Source organism: Opisthocomus hoazin, chromosome 8, assembly GCF_030867145.1.
Source record: "Opisthocomus hoazin isolate bOpiHoa1 chromosome 8, bOpiHoa1.hap1, whole genome shotgun sequence".
NCBI lineage: Eukaryota > Metazoa > Chordata > Aves > Opisthocomiformes > Opisthocomidae > Opisthocomus > Opisthocomus hoazin.
The window spans coordinates 29,283,932-29,299,742 of NC_134421.1; the positions used below are offsets into that span (position 1 = coordinate 29,283,932).

Here is a 15,811-nt window from a genome sequence, read left to right on the forward strand (position 1 = left end):
AGGTCTGAAAGTAATATTTTTGGGTTTTGATGCATTTATTTACAACAGGATCAGTTACTGTACAGCTAAACATTGTGCCAGAACAGAAGAATGGGCAGTGCAGGCTCCAGGACTAGCAGAAGATGAGGCTGGGCTGTTTGACCAGTCTGTAGGTATTTCTTACTTCACGCTGTTTGTGGTGGAAAAGCCAGGTTCAGAAGCCCAGCTTGCCTTGTCTCTCCATCCTGCTCATTTATGTTGCGGTTTTCTTTCAATTATAAAAGCCCAGCTGCCCGTGGAGCCAAGCTGTAAGAAAGAGCGCATCAGGTCACTGTCTCTGACTCCTGATGGGCTTTGTTCCTTAGGAGTCATAACACGGGGCTATGTCGTTATGTGGCACGGTGGTGAAACTTGCAGTGGTTGGATGGATGAGCTCTGCAGCTCTGTAGTAGTCCTCTTGTTGCTGCTTAGAGTAACGGCAGCTGTGAAGGTTACAAGGGGAAAACTGTTCTGTAGCCCATACAACCTGCAGGTTAAACGACTCACATTGGTCATGTGTCAGAGCTCAGAAAACTAAACAATATTTTGTTTCCCTTTAAAAATAGACTGTGTTTACTATTATCAGGGACACTATTTATATCCCAAAATACTTAATAATGTTCCACATTAGCATGTGCTTTTAGGTGGATAATAGTTCAGTATTTCTCTAGTTTGAATTGCTGAAGTCTTAATTTTGTCTGGAGTTTAACCTTTTCCTTGTCCAGGCTGCTTTGGATCCTTGCTTTTACCTGACTTGCCTGTGCTGACCCTGGCACTCATTTGATCCTGTAGTTAGCTATTGCAAGGTGTACAAATGACTATTCACTTTTTATAGAGGTAGCTTTCTGCTAGTAAATTACACTAGCTTGCTGGTGTCAGAGGAGGTGATGCAGAGGGCTGGTAGATGCCCATGGGCAGGAGCGGGAAAGAGGGAGAGTTGGAGTATGGCTAAATGGACCCAGGTTAATTTAAGCTGTTGTGGAGCCTCAGCCCTTGTCTGGCATGTTGTTAAATTTGTTAGGCATCTTGGGGGAGGGAGAAGTCTTGTTTTCTTGGCTGGAAAAAGCAATTGGGGGGGGGGGGGCATGTGAAAATAAAAAATAGGAAGTAAAAATAAAATCAAAGCAATGCAGAGTTATTTCAGTGTCCAAATAAAGTTTGGCTCAACTTTAGGGTGAAGGTTCAGTTCTGATTCTATCTGGAGTAGTTTCCTTGCTTTAAATTGTCTAGTGCCCTCACGCAGTTAGTGATAGATATGCACAGAGACTTTTTATTTCTATGTTTTTTTAATAGTGTTTGAGAGACTGTTGGTTTCCTTACTCTTCCAAGAATCATGTGGCAAGGGAGGGGATGGGTTTTAAATATTTATTGAACAATAACTTTTATATATATATATATATGTAAGGGCTTCTGCTGATTTTTGTATCTTTCAGTGCAGGTGCTAAAAGGTTAATAGCTAGCCTATCGCTTCTATTGTATCAAGACAGTTTTTTCTTCTAACCTACAGCAATGTAATTTCCATTTAAGGAAGAATGTCTGTAGGAGCCAGTGGTATTTACTAACTGCGCCTGTGAAAACATTCCTTTTCACCCTCAGATGCTCACTCAGCCTTCTGTTTTCCAAGTGACATTATTACAGGCTTTAGCTTGTAGTCTGAGAAATTGAAAGCACGTTTTAATAACCTGAACAGGAGAATCCTCAGTCCTGACTCCTCCTTGGATGCTTTCTCACTTGCATTCCCCTGGCTTGGAGTGGAGTGCAAGTGTAGCAATGGCTGGAGGATTTATTTAGTAGTCGTTTTTGGTTTGGTTTTTTTTTCCCTGTTTACAACATGAAGACCCCTACTTGGGCATCTTTTTATCTTTGAAAGGGGTTTTTTTTGTCATTAAGATTCTTAAAACCAGAGGTTTTTTCCTTGATTTTAAGTGTCATTTGGCTGTGATGGGTTATTGCATGAGATGAATTGAGCTCTGAATCCCATCTCCAGCGTTGTCAGTTGATGCTAATTCCTCTGCTTGTCCTCTGCGCCGTCGGGTCGGACAGATGAATGGCTCAGGGCTGCTCCATGGTAACGCTGTGAATGCTCCCGCCCCGTGGTACCTACAGGATATGTAAAATTGTTTACCTTTCTTTCACTGGGGGATGGTAAAGCTTGAATTACTGTGTGTCTATCACAGTTTGGTCCACAGAAAACAAGGCATGTGAACAGTTACCATGGAGAAGACCGTGCACGTTAATTTGTGTATCAGTCTTAACCTTAACCTCGTGCTCTCTTTACACTCCGTAGAAAATAATGGGGAGGGCTGTCGTGGCCCTTTTATCCTGTGCCTCAGCAAAGGAGACCCTTGCCAGTGCAGTACTGAGCAATGCACAGGCCTGGACCACAGAGCAGATCCATGTCAGCGTGTAACGAGGTTTCCTGAGCATCTTTAATGGATAGATTTCTGAGCATTTCAGAAAAGACCACTGCACTCTTTATTCCTGTTTTACAGTTGAGAAGCACGTGTTATAGTTGACGTTACGAATCAAGAAAAAAAATGCCTGATGAGCTGAAATCTTAATGATTTGTTTGAGCTGTCTGGCATGAAAAGGTAAATCTTTTGACGTGCAAAGAACTTTTTTGTTGATGAAGACCTGGCCAAGACTTACACTATATTGTATGCAAGTAACTGTATAGCTAAAACCCCTAAAAACTGCATCAGTCGCTCAACAATTAAAAAACCACTAACAGAAAATTGCCTTTTTTAGTACAAACTTCTTCTGCACTTAGGAATATAAGCTTTTATTTATCCAGCATTTTCCCTGCTTTATTTATTCCTGCTTTATAGTGGTGTGATTTGCTGTAGAAATACCATAGCTGTCTTACACAATGAGTTTCAGTAGTGCAAGGTTTGGCTGTTTTGAACCAACTGTATGACGTGACTCATTCCTCCTATTATGATCCTATACTGCATTTCCTCACACCTAGATTGATGTTTTGTGTCTGTGCATTTTCTTCTCTGTTCAGAGGTCACCGTATCCAAATGCTACTGCTGTACTAGTGTACTTAAACGTGCTGGTACTGTTTAGTGGGCTTAAAGCACGCACCTGAAATGCTCCTGAGTCACACAGTCTTGTCTGTCGGCATGCTCCCATCCTGAAGTCCTTGTTTTCCTTAGCTTCTGGGGGAGGAGTATGTCCAGCTCTCTTAGATCTGGTGATCAAAATGTAAAAATTTTGGGCGAGTGCTGCAGGGGAAATCAGGCAGATAACTCTGACAGTGACAGAAAGGCCACAGAGAAGTACAATGCACAGTTTTGCTTCTCAGACCGATTGAAACAGATGAGTTCTTTTGCTTGCTTGCTTGCTTATTTTTGCCGCTGTTTTGCAGTTTACTTGCATAGCTCCCTCTCACCAGGCATCAGCTGCATGTTCTGTGTATGATCTTTTCCCACAGCTCGTTCTGTCTCCCACGCTTTCTCCTCCTCGCTCCTAAGTCAATGCTATAGTTCCCTCGGTTCCTCAAGAGCCTTTGAATGAGAAGAGTCAAACACCTGCTGGGCTGGTTCAGGGCTGCATGGTGCGCTGGCTGCTCAGGTGGAAGGGTGACTGCCTGCTTTGTCTAGCCCATGAATTACTGTGGCAGCTAATCTGCATCTCTCACTTTGAATTAACCCACCCCACCCCCAATGCTGCAACTTTCGTATCTTAAAAATACTAATCTATTATTAAATATTACACCTCCACCCCACCCCCATATTCCCGCCACTAGTGACTTCAAAAAAATACAGGGACAAAAGAGCTGTGATTTCTGAGCACAGTTTCCATAAGAAGCGGGGGATACAAATGCTGTTGACAGAAAGCTTTTAGGCTGTTGGGACATGGGATTGCACTATGAGAACCTGGACTGGATTTCCAGTAGGAGCCTTGGACGTTGATATGAGCATTTATTAAAAAAGAAAGTGTTGGCAGAGCCCCTGAGGAAGAGGTGTTCTTTCCAAATGCAGAGCTGAAGGGTGATCTCAGAATCCTAGATTGGGAACCAGCTTCACAGCATTGTCGCTAGGATTATTTGTAGGTATAAGGTGTTCTCCCAAGAAATAGTTATGATATTGACTTCAGCCAAACTTTTTTGATGTTATCTGGGTATTGCCATCCTAAGCAGGCTTCAGTACTACAGATGTGCTTTGTCTGCTGCATGGCTTCATTCAGTACTGTCTATTCCTGACAGCAGCGCTGAGGGCTTCAGAAGTGCTTATTTATTGCCTTGAAAGTCAAATTCAACAGTTTTTATCCAGATACGTGCCTAGCCTGTGTAAGGTGCTTCTTCAGTACTTCCTCTCCCTATCTGCCCCACGGCTGATGTGGAGTTCTCCTATCTGTCCTGTTACAACAGCTGTTTATACGAGGACTCAGAAGAAACACCTAGGGGAGCAGAAAACCTGGTTGGTATTTTTATCAGCTTTTCCACGGATTCAGAAGATCCTGCTCCCAAATGAGAAATGCAGCACAAATCTGAAAAAAGCACTGTGCCAAAGTTTTCTTTTTCACTTGGAATTGGTTCTGAGTCCGTTGTCGTGGCTTGTCCATGCTCACTTGGTTGTCAGCAGCCTCTTTGGCTTTGTTTAGCTGGACCAATCCCACACCCACTGTGTGTAAACACTGAATGAGGTTCAGTTGGGTAGAAAAAGAAAAATGACGATTAGCTCATTAAGGAAGAGAGCAGAAACCTGTGAAGGCACTGTACTGCATTTTTTTAAAGGAAACCATTTTATATGCAACTTGATATTCAGACAATGTGAATTGCTATACACTGCATGCTTCAGAGGATAGGATAGTTAGAAATACAGTACACTGATTAACCTGTTTGATCTTCTTTAAGAACATTCCTCAAATACTGATCTCATCTTTATTTCTTTTTAGAAGTACCCTAGATGTACTAGGGAAGAAAACAGGAATTAGATGCCTTCTATATTAGACTGTCACATTAAAAGGAATACTTCTGTTTTGAAAATAGTGGGCTAATCTTCTCCAGGATTTGTTTCTCTCACTGTTCTTCTGACTTTAAAGAGGAGGTTGCTCAGTCTGGATGGTCTTTATCTACATGACAATACATCTTTCTCACTTTCAGGGCATTGTTTCTATGTGCTTAGTTTTGGCAGAAATACATGGCGATTGAACTCAAAATGATAGTGCTTACCAGGCATTTTAACTCCATTATCTAACTGTTCTTTGAGTGGCTTTTATCCAACCATTGTTCCCCAGGGGTAAACTGCTTCCATTTCAGGTTTACACGCTCTCTAATACCAATTTCTCCCAGAATCCTATCTAATACAGGAGCAAGTTTTGTAGGGAAAGTAGTGTAGGCGGGCATCAAGTCTGTAAACTATAGTTTGTTTTCTATACATCCAGGATGGGTCCTCTTTTCTGTTCTTGCCGTCTGTGATTGTTGTTTCCTAACATGTATGGCATGATGCAGACTGGGAAATATTTCCCCTGTGAACAGCGAAAATATCCTCAGCACTTCTTTCTTCTTCCTCCTGGCTGAAACAGGCAAACTTTGTTTTGCTAGGTTTCTTCTGCTCAGCCACTGGTTTACGATCTTTGTATTAGGCAGGATGCGTCATTTCAGAATGCTAATTAGAAATCTAAGGAGATGGGTTTGGTGACTGACTCCACTTTGGAGCAAAATTATTATTTTTAATTTTTTTTTCCTTCCTGGTTTGTGTGGTTTTTTTGGGAATGTTGCTATAACTTTTAGATTTGTATCTTCAATGTTATTAATGATTTCTGTGTACAGATGTAGTCTTCATAAACTCTATACCAGTTGTAAACCATCAGCAGAAGAGGGAAAAGATGTGATGTCTGTAGCAGAATTTGATGAGAGCGTAGAGGTAAGCAGGAACAGTGTGCAAAACTCCAAAAGTGGGGGGATGTTTGATCTCACTTTTCTAGCATGTAGAGCTGTGCTGTGTCTGGGCCCTGTAGCTCTGGAAGTCAGGTGGGCTGGAACTGCCCTGGATCATACCAGCAGCAAGAAGAGATTTTGGATTGCCTGCTTTTCTCGTAGCCACTTTAAATGCTGTTGGGTTTTGTTTTTTTTTCTAAGAGCAGGACACTGGGACTTCTTCTGGAGGAGTTTTACTATATTCATAGAATAATTTCCACATGGAACAGGCATCAGCAGTTTGACTGCTTTGTATAAAGATCTGCAGTCAATTCTAATGTTAGGTGCTTCTGTTCCTTGATGGTGATCAGTCTGAAAAGGGTCAAAGATGCTAACTTTGAGTATAATATTAAATAGTTCGGTGCTTAATTCTGATAGCTTGCCAATCCATATTTTTTATTATGTTTTTCTCTTTTCTAGGAGGATTTGAATAATGGTAGATAGCTTGTCTTTTGCAGTTTCTCTTGTGTCCCTGGCATTTTACTCTGTGACTTTAATGTCACATACTAAGTAGTTAAATTGAGCATTTCCACCAATCATTCTTTACAGGCCTTGTGATAAAGGATTTTTTGGCGATTAGTTTAAGTTAAACATTTGACTTTTGAACTCATTCTTGTGGTATGTTTGAAGACTGTGGTGGCCAAACAGCGTATTTGGCTGAGTAACAAACTGCAAACATAGCTGCTTTTGGTTATTATAATGGAGGGATAATTGACATTCTGGTGTTGATGCAGTTGATGTTTTACTTAAAGCTTTAAAAGAATTCAAAATACTTTGTTACTTTGCTCTAACATGGACAAATATATTGGATTTTTTTTCCAGAAACATTTCTAAGTGGTTTTTAAGACTACAAATTGTATTAGCTCTGAAATGTAACTGAGTATACAAAGTAGGCACTCAGTAGCTCTCATTATGGGTGAGAAAAGGATAAAGTTCAAACAAAATGTAAATCTGATGTATAATCACGAATGCTGTGAGTTCTGTAGAGCCAGATGTGCATCTCGCTGATCTCTTAAGTGATGCTCATCTTTCTGGTTGGCTTTGTCAGCTGCGTGGTCAAGGATGGGGGCATCCTGTGGCTGTGGTCAGCTGGGCTCCAGCCCACCTGCTGATCGCTGACCCTTTGCTGCAGGGCTCTTTTGATCTTAGATGCCAAAGATTCCTGCCTTTATTCTTTTGCTGGGTTAAAAATCCATGCTTGTGATCATACTAATTGTTGATACTGGACCGCTCCATTTGTATCTGTAGTAGACTTTTAGAAGTGCACAGAGATAATTCAGATAAGGTGTTCGGTTAAGTATCCTTGTTTGGACTCTCTTAATGTGAGAATTAAGGTCAAATATTCCTAAAAAAATACAGTCTTTTACTGGGTAATCCATATCTATGAAACTGTTCGTAGGTTTTAGATAGTTCCTATAACTAATGTTAGCTCTTTTCACCTCTATAAGGGTGTTTTTGAACTTGTAAAGAAGAACACTTAGGCAAGCTAAACCTGATGAAAGGCTTGCTTAGTGAAAAAGATGCAATTTTTCCAGTTATACCGCTGTTCTAATAAAAGATCAGATTACTGTAAACCCATTTTACTTAAATATTTTGGATACTGTCTGGACATTGTAATAAAAGTGTGTTTAAAAAGCATAATTAAATATAGTGTTTCTGAACGGGAAAGGTAATATAATTTGAAATCATTGAGGTTTGGGATTTTTGCTTGGTTCTGCTGTGTATTTTGAGAGGTGATGACAGAGGGGTTTGATACGGTGCAAAGAGGTAGGAAGATTGTAAACAGTTATAAGAGCTGTGCATGGTAAACCAAGGCAGAATTTGCTTCTCAGTGGTGCAGTAAGAAGATTGTAAAGAAGTGATGCGTAAAATATTTGTATTTTGTTTGCAGTTAACTTTTCACAGAATCACAGAATGGTAGGGGTTGGAAGGGACCTCTGTGGGTCATCTAGTCCAATCCTCCTGCCGAAGCCGAGGGAAAAATAATTTTGATTCACAGAATGTATTTTGTTGTAGTTAATTGCCTAGTTACGTTCTTTTCCAGACTTAAAACCAAAATTCTTGCATCTTGTATTTCTACTGTGGAAGTTTTTAGGAAATGTTTACATTTAACAGAAATGTTTACACTTTTCCAGCATCTTGATATGAAGTTGTGATAGTGCACTTTGAACTTCTAAACAAGGAAAATGTCCTTGCAGTAAAATTGATTTTTTTAAAAAAAATTTTTATTTGTTCAAAGTCGTTTTGGGCAAGGCAAAGAAGTCTGGATTTGTCTCCTCTCTTAGATTGTTAGCGTGGTTAAGAAGTTAAAAAAAAGGTCAAGATAACAGATGATTGCTTGTGTTGTAGAGATTCTATTTATTGCCCAATGTGAAGTTGAACACAGGGTTTTATTGAGAGTATGTATCTGGACAGCTTGCTGTGCTGATTAAAGATGTTACTGTCTCAAGTGCTCATCATTTTCAGAAAGCTCGTGTAGCTCAGCCATCCATGGAGTTCTGCAAAATGAATAGTTTGTGTGGGCTTGCATCTGGTTCAGGCAGAATCAACTGGGCTTATTGAAACTGCTGAAACTAACCTGACTGGCCTTTCGTGGAATGAACTGGGAAGCTCTTTGATACGTGCTCGGCCAGCAGAACTGCCAGGCAAAAGCAAGCTGGTGCGGGAAGGGGGATGGGGATAGCGGCATTTTGACTCGGCACCATTGCTTGTGGCGAGAGCAGTTTGTGTGCGCTCAGAAATTAACCTGCTGCACGTAGGAATACCACTTGTTTTCCTGGAAAAGACGGTCCCTCTCCAGTTTTTGTTTGTTCTTAGCGATGCACGAGTGTTTATAGGAAGCAAACCACTTAATCACTAGAAATGTTCTTTGTACAATGTTTCCTTAAACTGCAGGCTGGTGGTGTGCTGGAATGCAGGGATATCTTTGTGACCGTTTCCTTCATCAGCCTGAATCTTTTGAAAGCATCTTATTCTGCTTGTATTTTCCATTCTAGAGGTTTACAGAAAAATGTTTATACTACAGCTTCAAACATGTACTGAAATGCTAGAAAACCTAAAGAATTTCTGTGGATTCCTTATATGAAGATCAGATGTGGGAATGTCACATTGAATATCTGCTGTACAGAACTCAGATGATTTTAATGGAAAATAAGAATCTGAAATGGTATGTGCCTAGCAGCGAAATAAAAAAGCAGGGGGAAGGGAATGGGCAGAGAGAATTATATAATGAGCCAGAATTACACCTAGGTGGTTACAAGCCTATTTCTCTGCTGTGCTGACAGAGGAGGTAATTACTGCATTTATGTCTTTCTCAATGGCATGAAAGTAGTTTCTTAAGCAAAGTGGAGTATTTGAGAGAAGCCCACAATGTGAGCAATGCAGTAATCCATTGGATTGAAATGTCCTGTGGGCTGAGGCAGTTTCAGCTGTAGGGCAGTTTGAACAAAAAAGGTTTTTAAAGTGTGCAACAACACTTCATAGGTTTTTAGTTTTTCAGTAAGTTAATCCGACAACTGAAACTTGGCTTTCATTGATTTTTATTACTCTAGAAGTTAGCTTAGAATGTAAATCGCATTAAGATTAGACATCTAACTGAAGTCGATGGAGAATTGCATAAGCAGGATATTGAATGTAAAGTATTATTTTGCAGAAGAAGGGTTTTTTCGTTGTGAGTCAAAACAAAGGGATTTCCTTATTAAGGCTAACGGTTACTGAAACAAAATTTAATGACTTCAGTAAAAGGCAGTAAGATGTTAAGATTCCGTAGTTACTATCGTGTTGATTTGTGCTCAGCAGGCATTTCATGGACATTGTTTAAATTAGTGTGTGGGTATGTGCGTGTCTCTCTGTTTGGAAGGGGAACGTAACCTTTGTGTTTGGGAAACCAAAGTAGGTCCTTGATAGTTACTGGTAATCTGTTTTAGGGCAGGAAGGCATTGGCAGCCCTGGGCAAATGTGCCACATCAGCTGCAAATGGTGAGGATCAGCCTGTCCATGATACTTCTGTCTCGTCTGGAACAAGTGATAAAAACCTGCCACTTCTGTGGCTCTCACCACTCATATTTGTGTTGGCCCTGGCTGACTTGGAGCCCTCTCCAGTGAAGGGAGCTGGAGCGGGAGCAAGCCCCAGTAGCCTTCAAAGCACGTTGCGTGCTCCAAATCATATTTCCATATAAGCTGTTGTGAAGTGTTCCATGCTTGGGAAGAAAGCCTTTAACTTTGAAGGTATGAATTATTTGAGGAGGGTTAATAACTTTTGATGGTATTGATTAGCAGTCTTTTGTGATCTTGGACCTTCCTGAGAAGAAGGGAAAGGGTGGGAATGGGCGTCTCTGACAAATCCTAACTGAAAATGCTTAGTTTAAAATTTTGCGGCTGGAAATTTCGTATCAGATGATGACATTTTGTTCCTGTCCAACACTGCTAAGAGAATAGTTAGTAGCAGGTGATCTTGTATCGAAAGACAGAAGAACATTCTTCCTCACAGATGTTATTGTACTCAGAGAAAAACATTTGTGTGGAATGCTGATGGTCTCTGGAAGACTTATGAGAAGCGTGTATCTGAAGGAGAGAATTTGTTAAGAAAGGAGCACTTGTCTGCTTAGTAACTGCAAAGACCTTTATGCTTCTCCTTAAAGAATGTTGTTCCTTGAAAATGCAAAGCTGTTTGAGGTGTATGAAGGTTGCTAGTCTCTTCTGTCTCCAGTTGGTTTTCTCCCACACTTACTAGAGGCTGCTCTTCCAAATTCATGTCAAACTCTCTCTTTCCTCTGAGTTTATCTGGGATCTTCATTCTCTCACATGAACAACTTGGAGGCTGGAAAAACAATCTGAAAGTTTTCCTGTTTTTCTAACACAATGTCATTCTTCATCTGCATGAGTTTAGTCTTAATATACGTGAGACCTTCTGTGAGCCTCCTAGTTCTTTCTGAACAAGAGTGGTTTTGTGAGAGCTGAAGATCACTCCATTTCTTGTTGCAGTAGTGGCTCATTATTTCTTATTTTGTCACTTCAGAATGGATTATTAGGATAATGGGTAAATTAGGATACAGACTTAAGTTTATGTTAGCAAAATTTTTAAGCTTTACTGTTTCTAAAAGGTAGAGGATGTTGATTTAAAGATCATCTCCTAGAATGTGCCGTGACAGTGGTTTTTGAATGCTCTGTTAAAAATGAACCTGACAGAACCAAACTGAGTATTTTTCCATTAGTAATTATTTTATTTGAAGAGACCACTTACTGAAAGTGGTTTTGAGTGTATAATGCTTCAGCTGTAATAATCTTTCAAGTATGCTTTTCTTAGCAATAGAAGTAGAGAGGTCTACATCAGTTGCATTACAATGTTGGTTTAAGATTCTGCCGTGAGTGCTGCTGTAGAGAACTTAAATGGCCTTTGTTCAGGTTCATGTATGTTCACTTTATTACGTTCACTTTTGGAAACATACACCTTTCTAGTTTGTCAGTTTTCTAGCGCTTCTGTCACCGTAGTGTTTGCTTTGGAGCAGCCAAAGTTAGTTTTTTGTATACTTGTGCTATTTGCAGTTAGTAAATAACACAAATTTTCTTTCTAAAAAATACTACATTCCAGCATTCTCATTATATGCTTTTGACTAGTTTTGTGTCCTTTGGAGAACATGTCAGCGATTATCATCTAAGCCTCAGAAGAGTGATTTTGGTTTTTTTGTGCATTAGAAACTTCCATTGAAATAACTTGACATTCATCTTCGTACTCTTGTAGCCCTGTGGTCTGTTTCTCCAGCTATTGCACATTCTTCTGGAAGCTTTTTGTGACACATGAGAGTGGTTATTTCCCTGTGTTTTTGTAACTAGGTCTCACAGACCTCTTGTTTTAATGCAGAGCTATGGCAAAGAGCTTGTGATGTTGTGGTCAGAGTTTTTTGGAGCTTGATGTCTGCTTCAAGTTGGTCTTCTAGACATGAGATTCTGCTTTTTCTTTCTGTCAATTTGTGTATACGAAACTAGTAGACCCGATGTAGGCATAGCTGACTCAGTCCAAAGCTAGTTGAGCCCTCACACATCTACCCTGACCTCAGTGTGGCCCAGAGCTAGAACAGAGGCAGTGTTACTGATTATTTATTTTTGCTGTATCTCACCTGTCAGCAGTCAGTGCTTTAGAGACTTAACCCTTTTGAATCAAGTATTTCAACAAGCCTAGTATGAAACACTTGTGATGAAGAGCCAAAATGTTCTATATGCGTGAATTGTTAGTAATTTATGACTAATTTATAAATTACTGATTTTCAATGGTAAATTTTCAAAGACAAAACCAACACCAAGGAAAGCAAAAGAAGATGGGTGATTCAGACTGACACTTCAATCTCAGCAGATGCCACTGTGTCAAAAAGGGCAGCAGTTGAGTGAAAAGTACAATTAACTCTTTTTTTTTTTTTTCTTTTTCTTTGCTTCCTCAAAATCTCTCATGTAGAGGTAAAATTATTGCTGTGGCAAACTACAAATGATTGTAGAATCATTTAAATGGAAGGGACCTCAGGTATAGTCCAAGTTCTTGCTCACGGCCAGATTAGCAACGAAATGGGACAACATTGCATAAAGTTTTGTCAGGTTGGATCCTGTTTTGATTATTTCTTGGTTTTGTAATTAAGAAAAAGCGGTTAGTTGTCAAACTTTATTCTCATATTGGAGATCGCAGTATCGATGGAAACAAAAGCATTTAAACAACTGATTAAACTATTCTGAAATATAAAATTAATCTTTGAAAATATTCACTGATGCATGAATTTTGTGAAGTCTGGGAAGCATGTGAAGCAACATACAAAGACTATTTTCTAACTGAATATTTTTGGGTTTAGAGCCTCGATGAATATGAAGATGATGAAGCAGGGCAGAAGGAGCGAAAGAAAGAGGATGCTATTACCCAACACAACACAATACAAAATGAGAGTTCCAGTGCGGATACCCCTGGCTCATACTTACTACAGGTGAGATCTTAACACTTGCTTATTTTGTTATTTTACTCAGTTTTAGAACTCATACTTCTGCCTTCTTTGTACTCCCACTTAACAGTAGGTTATACCATATACGGAAGCAAACATGAAGTTCAGGAGTTGCCACGTTACTAAAAATAAAGTATGAGGTTCCGTTCCCCAAACTCAACGCTACTGAGTCCCGGTTCTGACAACAGAATCGTATATTTCTGTAGGGGCTTGGAAGGTAACGGTGTTGATGTTTACCATAAAACTTACTATTTAATGGGAGGAAGAGAAACCTGGAGTTTCAAGTGAAAAACACTCATAGCTTTAGAATATTCAGTCAATTGGAGGTAAACTTTTCAAATCAAGACCCAACTTCCTAATTTAATTTATTGTCAGTTAACAAACTTCTAATTATTCTGGGATTGAAACAAACACACATACTCTTAGGGAAAACACCCCTTGCCTCTGTGAAACCTCTTCTCTCCCTTTTTTGTTGTTCTCCCATCCCCTCACCACAGGGTACACTGAGTCCTGCAGCCCCCCTGCTGGATAAACCTTGCCAATTATGCCTAATACACCCCTCCTGCGTATTGTACTACCTGTGGCAAATGTTTTGTCTCTTGCCTTTCATGCCCTTAGCCTCTTTTGCCAGTTTTGTTTCTCCTCTTCTGTTACCTAAGGGCACGTGCAAACCCAGCATTGAGTCCATCTAGCTCTGTCTGTTGACCCTCACAGAGGCAATAGCACATTCACAAGGAGAAAAATCTACCAACAGAGCAAGCACATGGTGATGGTTTTCAAACCATCCATAACCAGAGCGGGCATCACTGAATTTAGTGGGTCTGGATGCACTTTTCCTTCTGAAATTTTGCCAAGTCTTTCATATGCTTATGGATATATTTAACATTCAGAAGAGCCCACGGCAAAGAGGTCTACAGCTTAATTACCTGGAATGTGAAGAACAGTCTCCTTTTGTTTAAGTTGAACCTGTCATTTGCCATCTGCTTCCATGGGATTTCACCAAAGTGTCCCAGTGGAAGACATGGGGAACAAATGCTTTCTCTTTATGTGACCGAGTGCCACAGAGAGAGCACGGCCCCTCTTAGCTGCCTCTTCTCTAGGCTGAAGAATTCTATTTTATATAGTTGTTCCTTATAAAGGAGACATTCAGTAACATTCTGTACTTTTTTTGGTTCGACTACATTTTATTTGGGATCAGGAAATAGAACTGAAGAGTTCAGTATAGCGTGCAGTTGTGGAGTGGTTTAATGGTGGTTTTTATTTTGTTATCTGTTTCTTTCATGACAATTCCTGATATCTGCCTGTCTGCCTGCTGAGCACGGAGTTTACTATTTTTGTTGTGTGTGTCTACTCTGACTTAACGTTTTGGAGTTATTTGTGAATGATAATAGCAAGCTCAAAGGCTGACGCATATGTAAATTTCATCTCCTGTTCACCTCCTGGCCACTCCCAATGGAGAAATCCTGCATGTTTTCACAGTTGACCCTCATGTTTTGTGTTCTGAGTAGCATCTGTGGACATCGCCTCCCCTCACGTATTGAAAAGCACAGGTCCCGGAACAGGTTCCCATGGAACTCTTGTGGGTACTCCATCCACTGCAAAAACTGACCGTCAGGGCCCCACCATTATTTCCTGTCTTTTTACCAGGGATTTATTCATGGAAGGAAATCAGATCTTACTCCAGTGTGGCTTAATTTCTTTAAGAGGCTTTGGGGGATGCATTTTTGCAATTCAGTAGGCTGCCACGCAGCTTCCTGTTCTGGACATTTTTTTCACTTAAGCTGTATTAGATTTGTGAAGTGTAACTATTTCGCAAATGCCCTCATGACTCTTCCACACTATATCATATTTACTCGCTTATTCCCTAATTGTTTTAGCCTTAGTGGCACCACTTTATTCAGCATAAATATCAAGCTCACAGGTCTATATTTCTCTTGTCTAGGCTAGAATCTTCTTAAAGATAGTGATTATATTAACCACTGGTACTAGAGCAGTTTTAAGTGAGACATTATATATGATCTTGAGTAGTTTAACTGTTATATTTTTCAGTCACATGAATAGTTCCTTCAAGGAGTAACTATCTTCTCATTCTGACAACTAGCTTTTTTTTTTTATTTTGTTAGTTCAAGTTCTACCAGCGCTTGTGTTTGAAACGGACCCTGTGAGTTTTCCATGAAAAAGTGCTCTTGTGTGAGACCCTTACCATGCTTTTCCATGATGAACACCAACAAAAATATTTCTGCAGAGAAACTGTCTCCTCTGAATGTGCCTCTTATAACTTGATCTGTTGTCTTTGCAGATTCTTTGGCAGAATTCCTCATTCTGAAATGTTTTTATACTTTTTCCAAGTTGTTTGTTAGACTCTTTCTTATTGTGTTCACTCTGCTTTAACTTCTTCAACAAATACTCTGAAAGTTGTCACTTTTAGTTTCCCCTAGTGGTGTTCCTACATAATGCTTTGGCTATACTCCCATGTCCTGTTTTTTCGTCCGTATTTTCTATTCTTCTTGACCAGCAATCTCAGTTTCTATTTACCAAGCTGTCTGTGTTAATTGTATCCTGCACAGTTCCAGGTTTGTCACCTCCGTATTCAAACAGGCACTACGTTGTTGTTGACAGAGAACAGCAGGGGTGTCCTGTCACTGACAACACAGAGGAGAGTCCCAGGCCTCAGATCTGGCAGAGACCCAGGATGGCACATGTACAGAACAGATGGAACCTTAGAAAGTTGTAGCTGCTAAGACTTAATCAGTTTATTACTGACTCTGTGAGCTTGGTTTTTGTTAGAAGACTTAGAACTTGCCCAATTTGAACAGAATTTGGCAGTGGTGTTATTAGCTTTCATGACTTTGTTTCCTTTTGTTTCTATTCTGTGCAACAGTTAAGCCTG

General features: G+C 40.0%; 1 protein-coding gene across 2 annotated transcripts in view; it reads left to right on the plus strand.

Moving 5' to 3' along the window:
- PAWR (pro-apoptotic WT1 regulator) overlaps positions 1–15,811 on the plus strand; it is a 91,413-nt gene that overhangs the window by 33,765 nt on the left and 41,837 nt on the right. For both annotated transcript variants that reach the window (XM_075429342.1, XM_075429343.1), the window contains exon 2: positions 12,778–12,906. In XM_075429342.1, the coding sequence (XP_075285457.1) occupies positions 12,778–12,906 (129 nt within the window). The remainder of the gene's footprint in view (positions 1–12,777; positions 12,907–15,811) is intronic.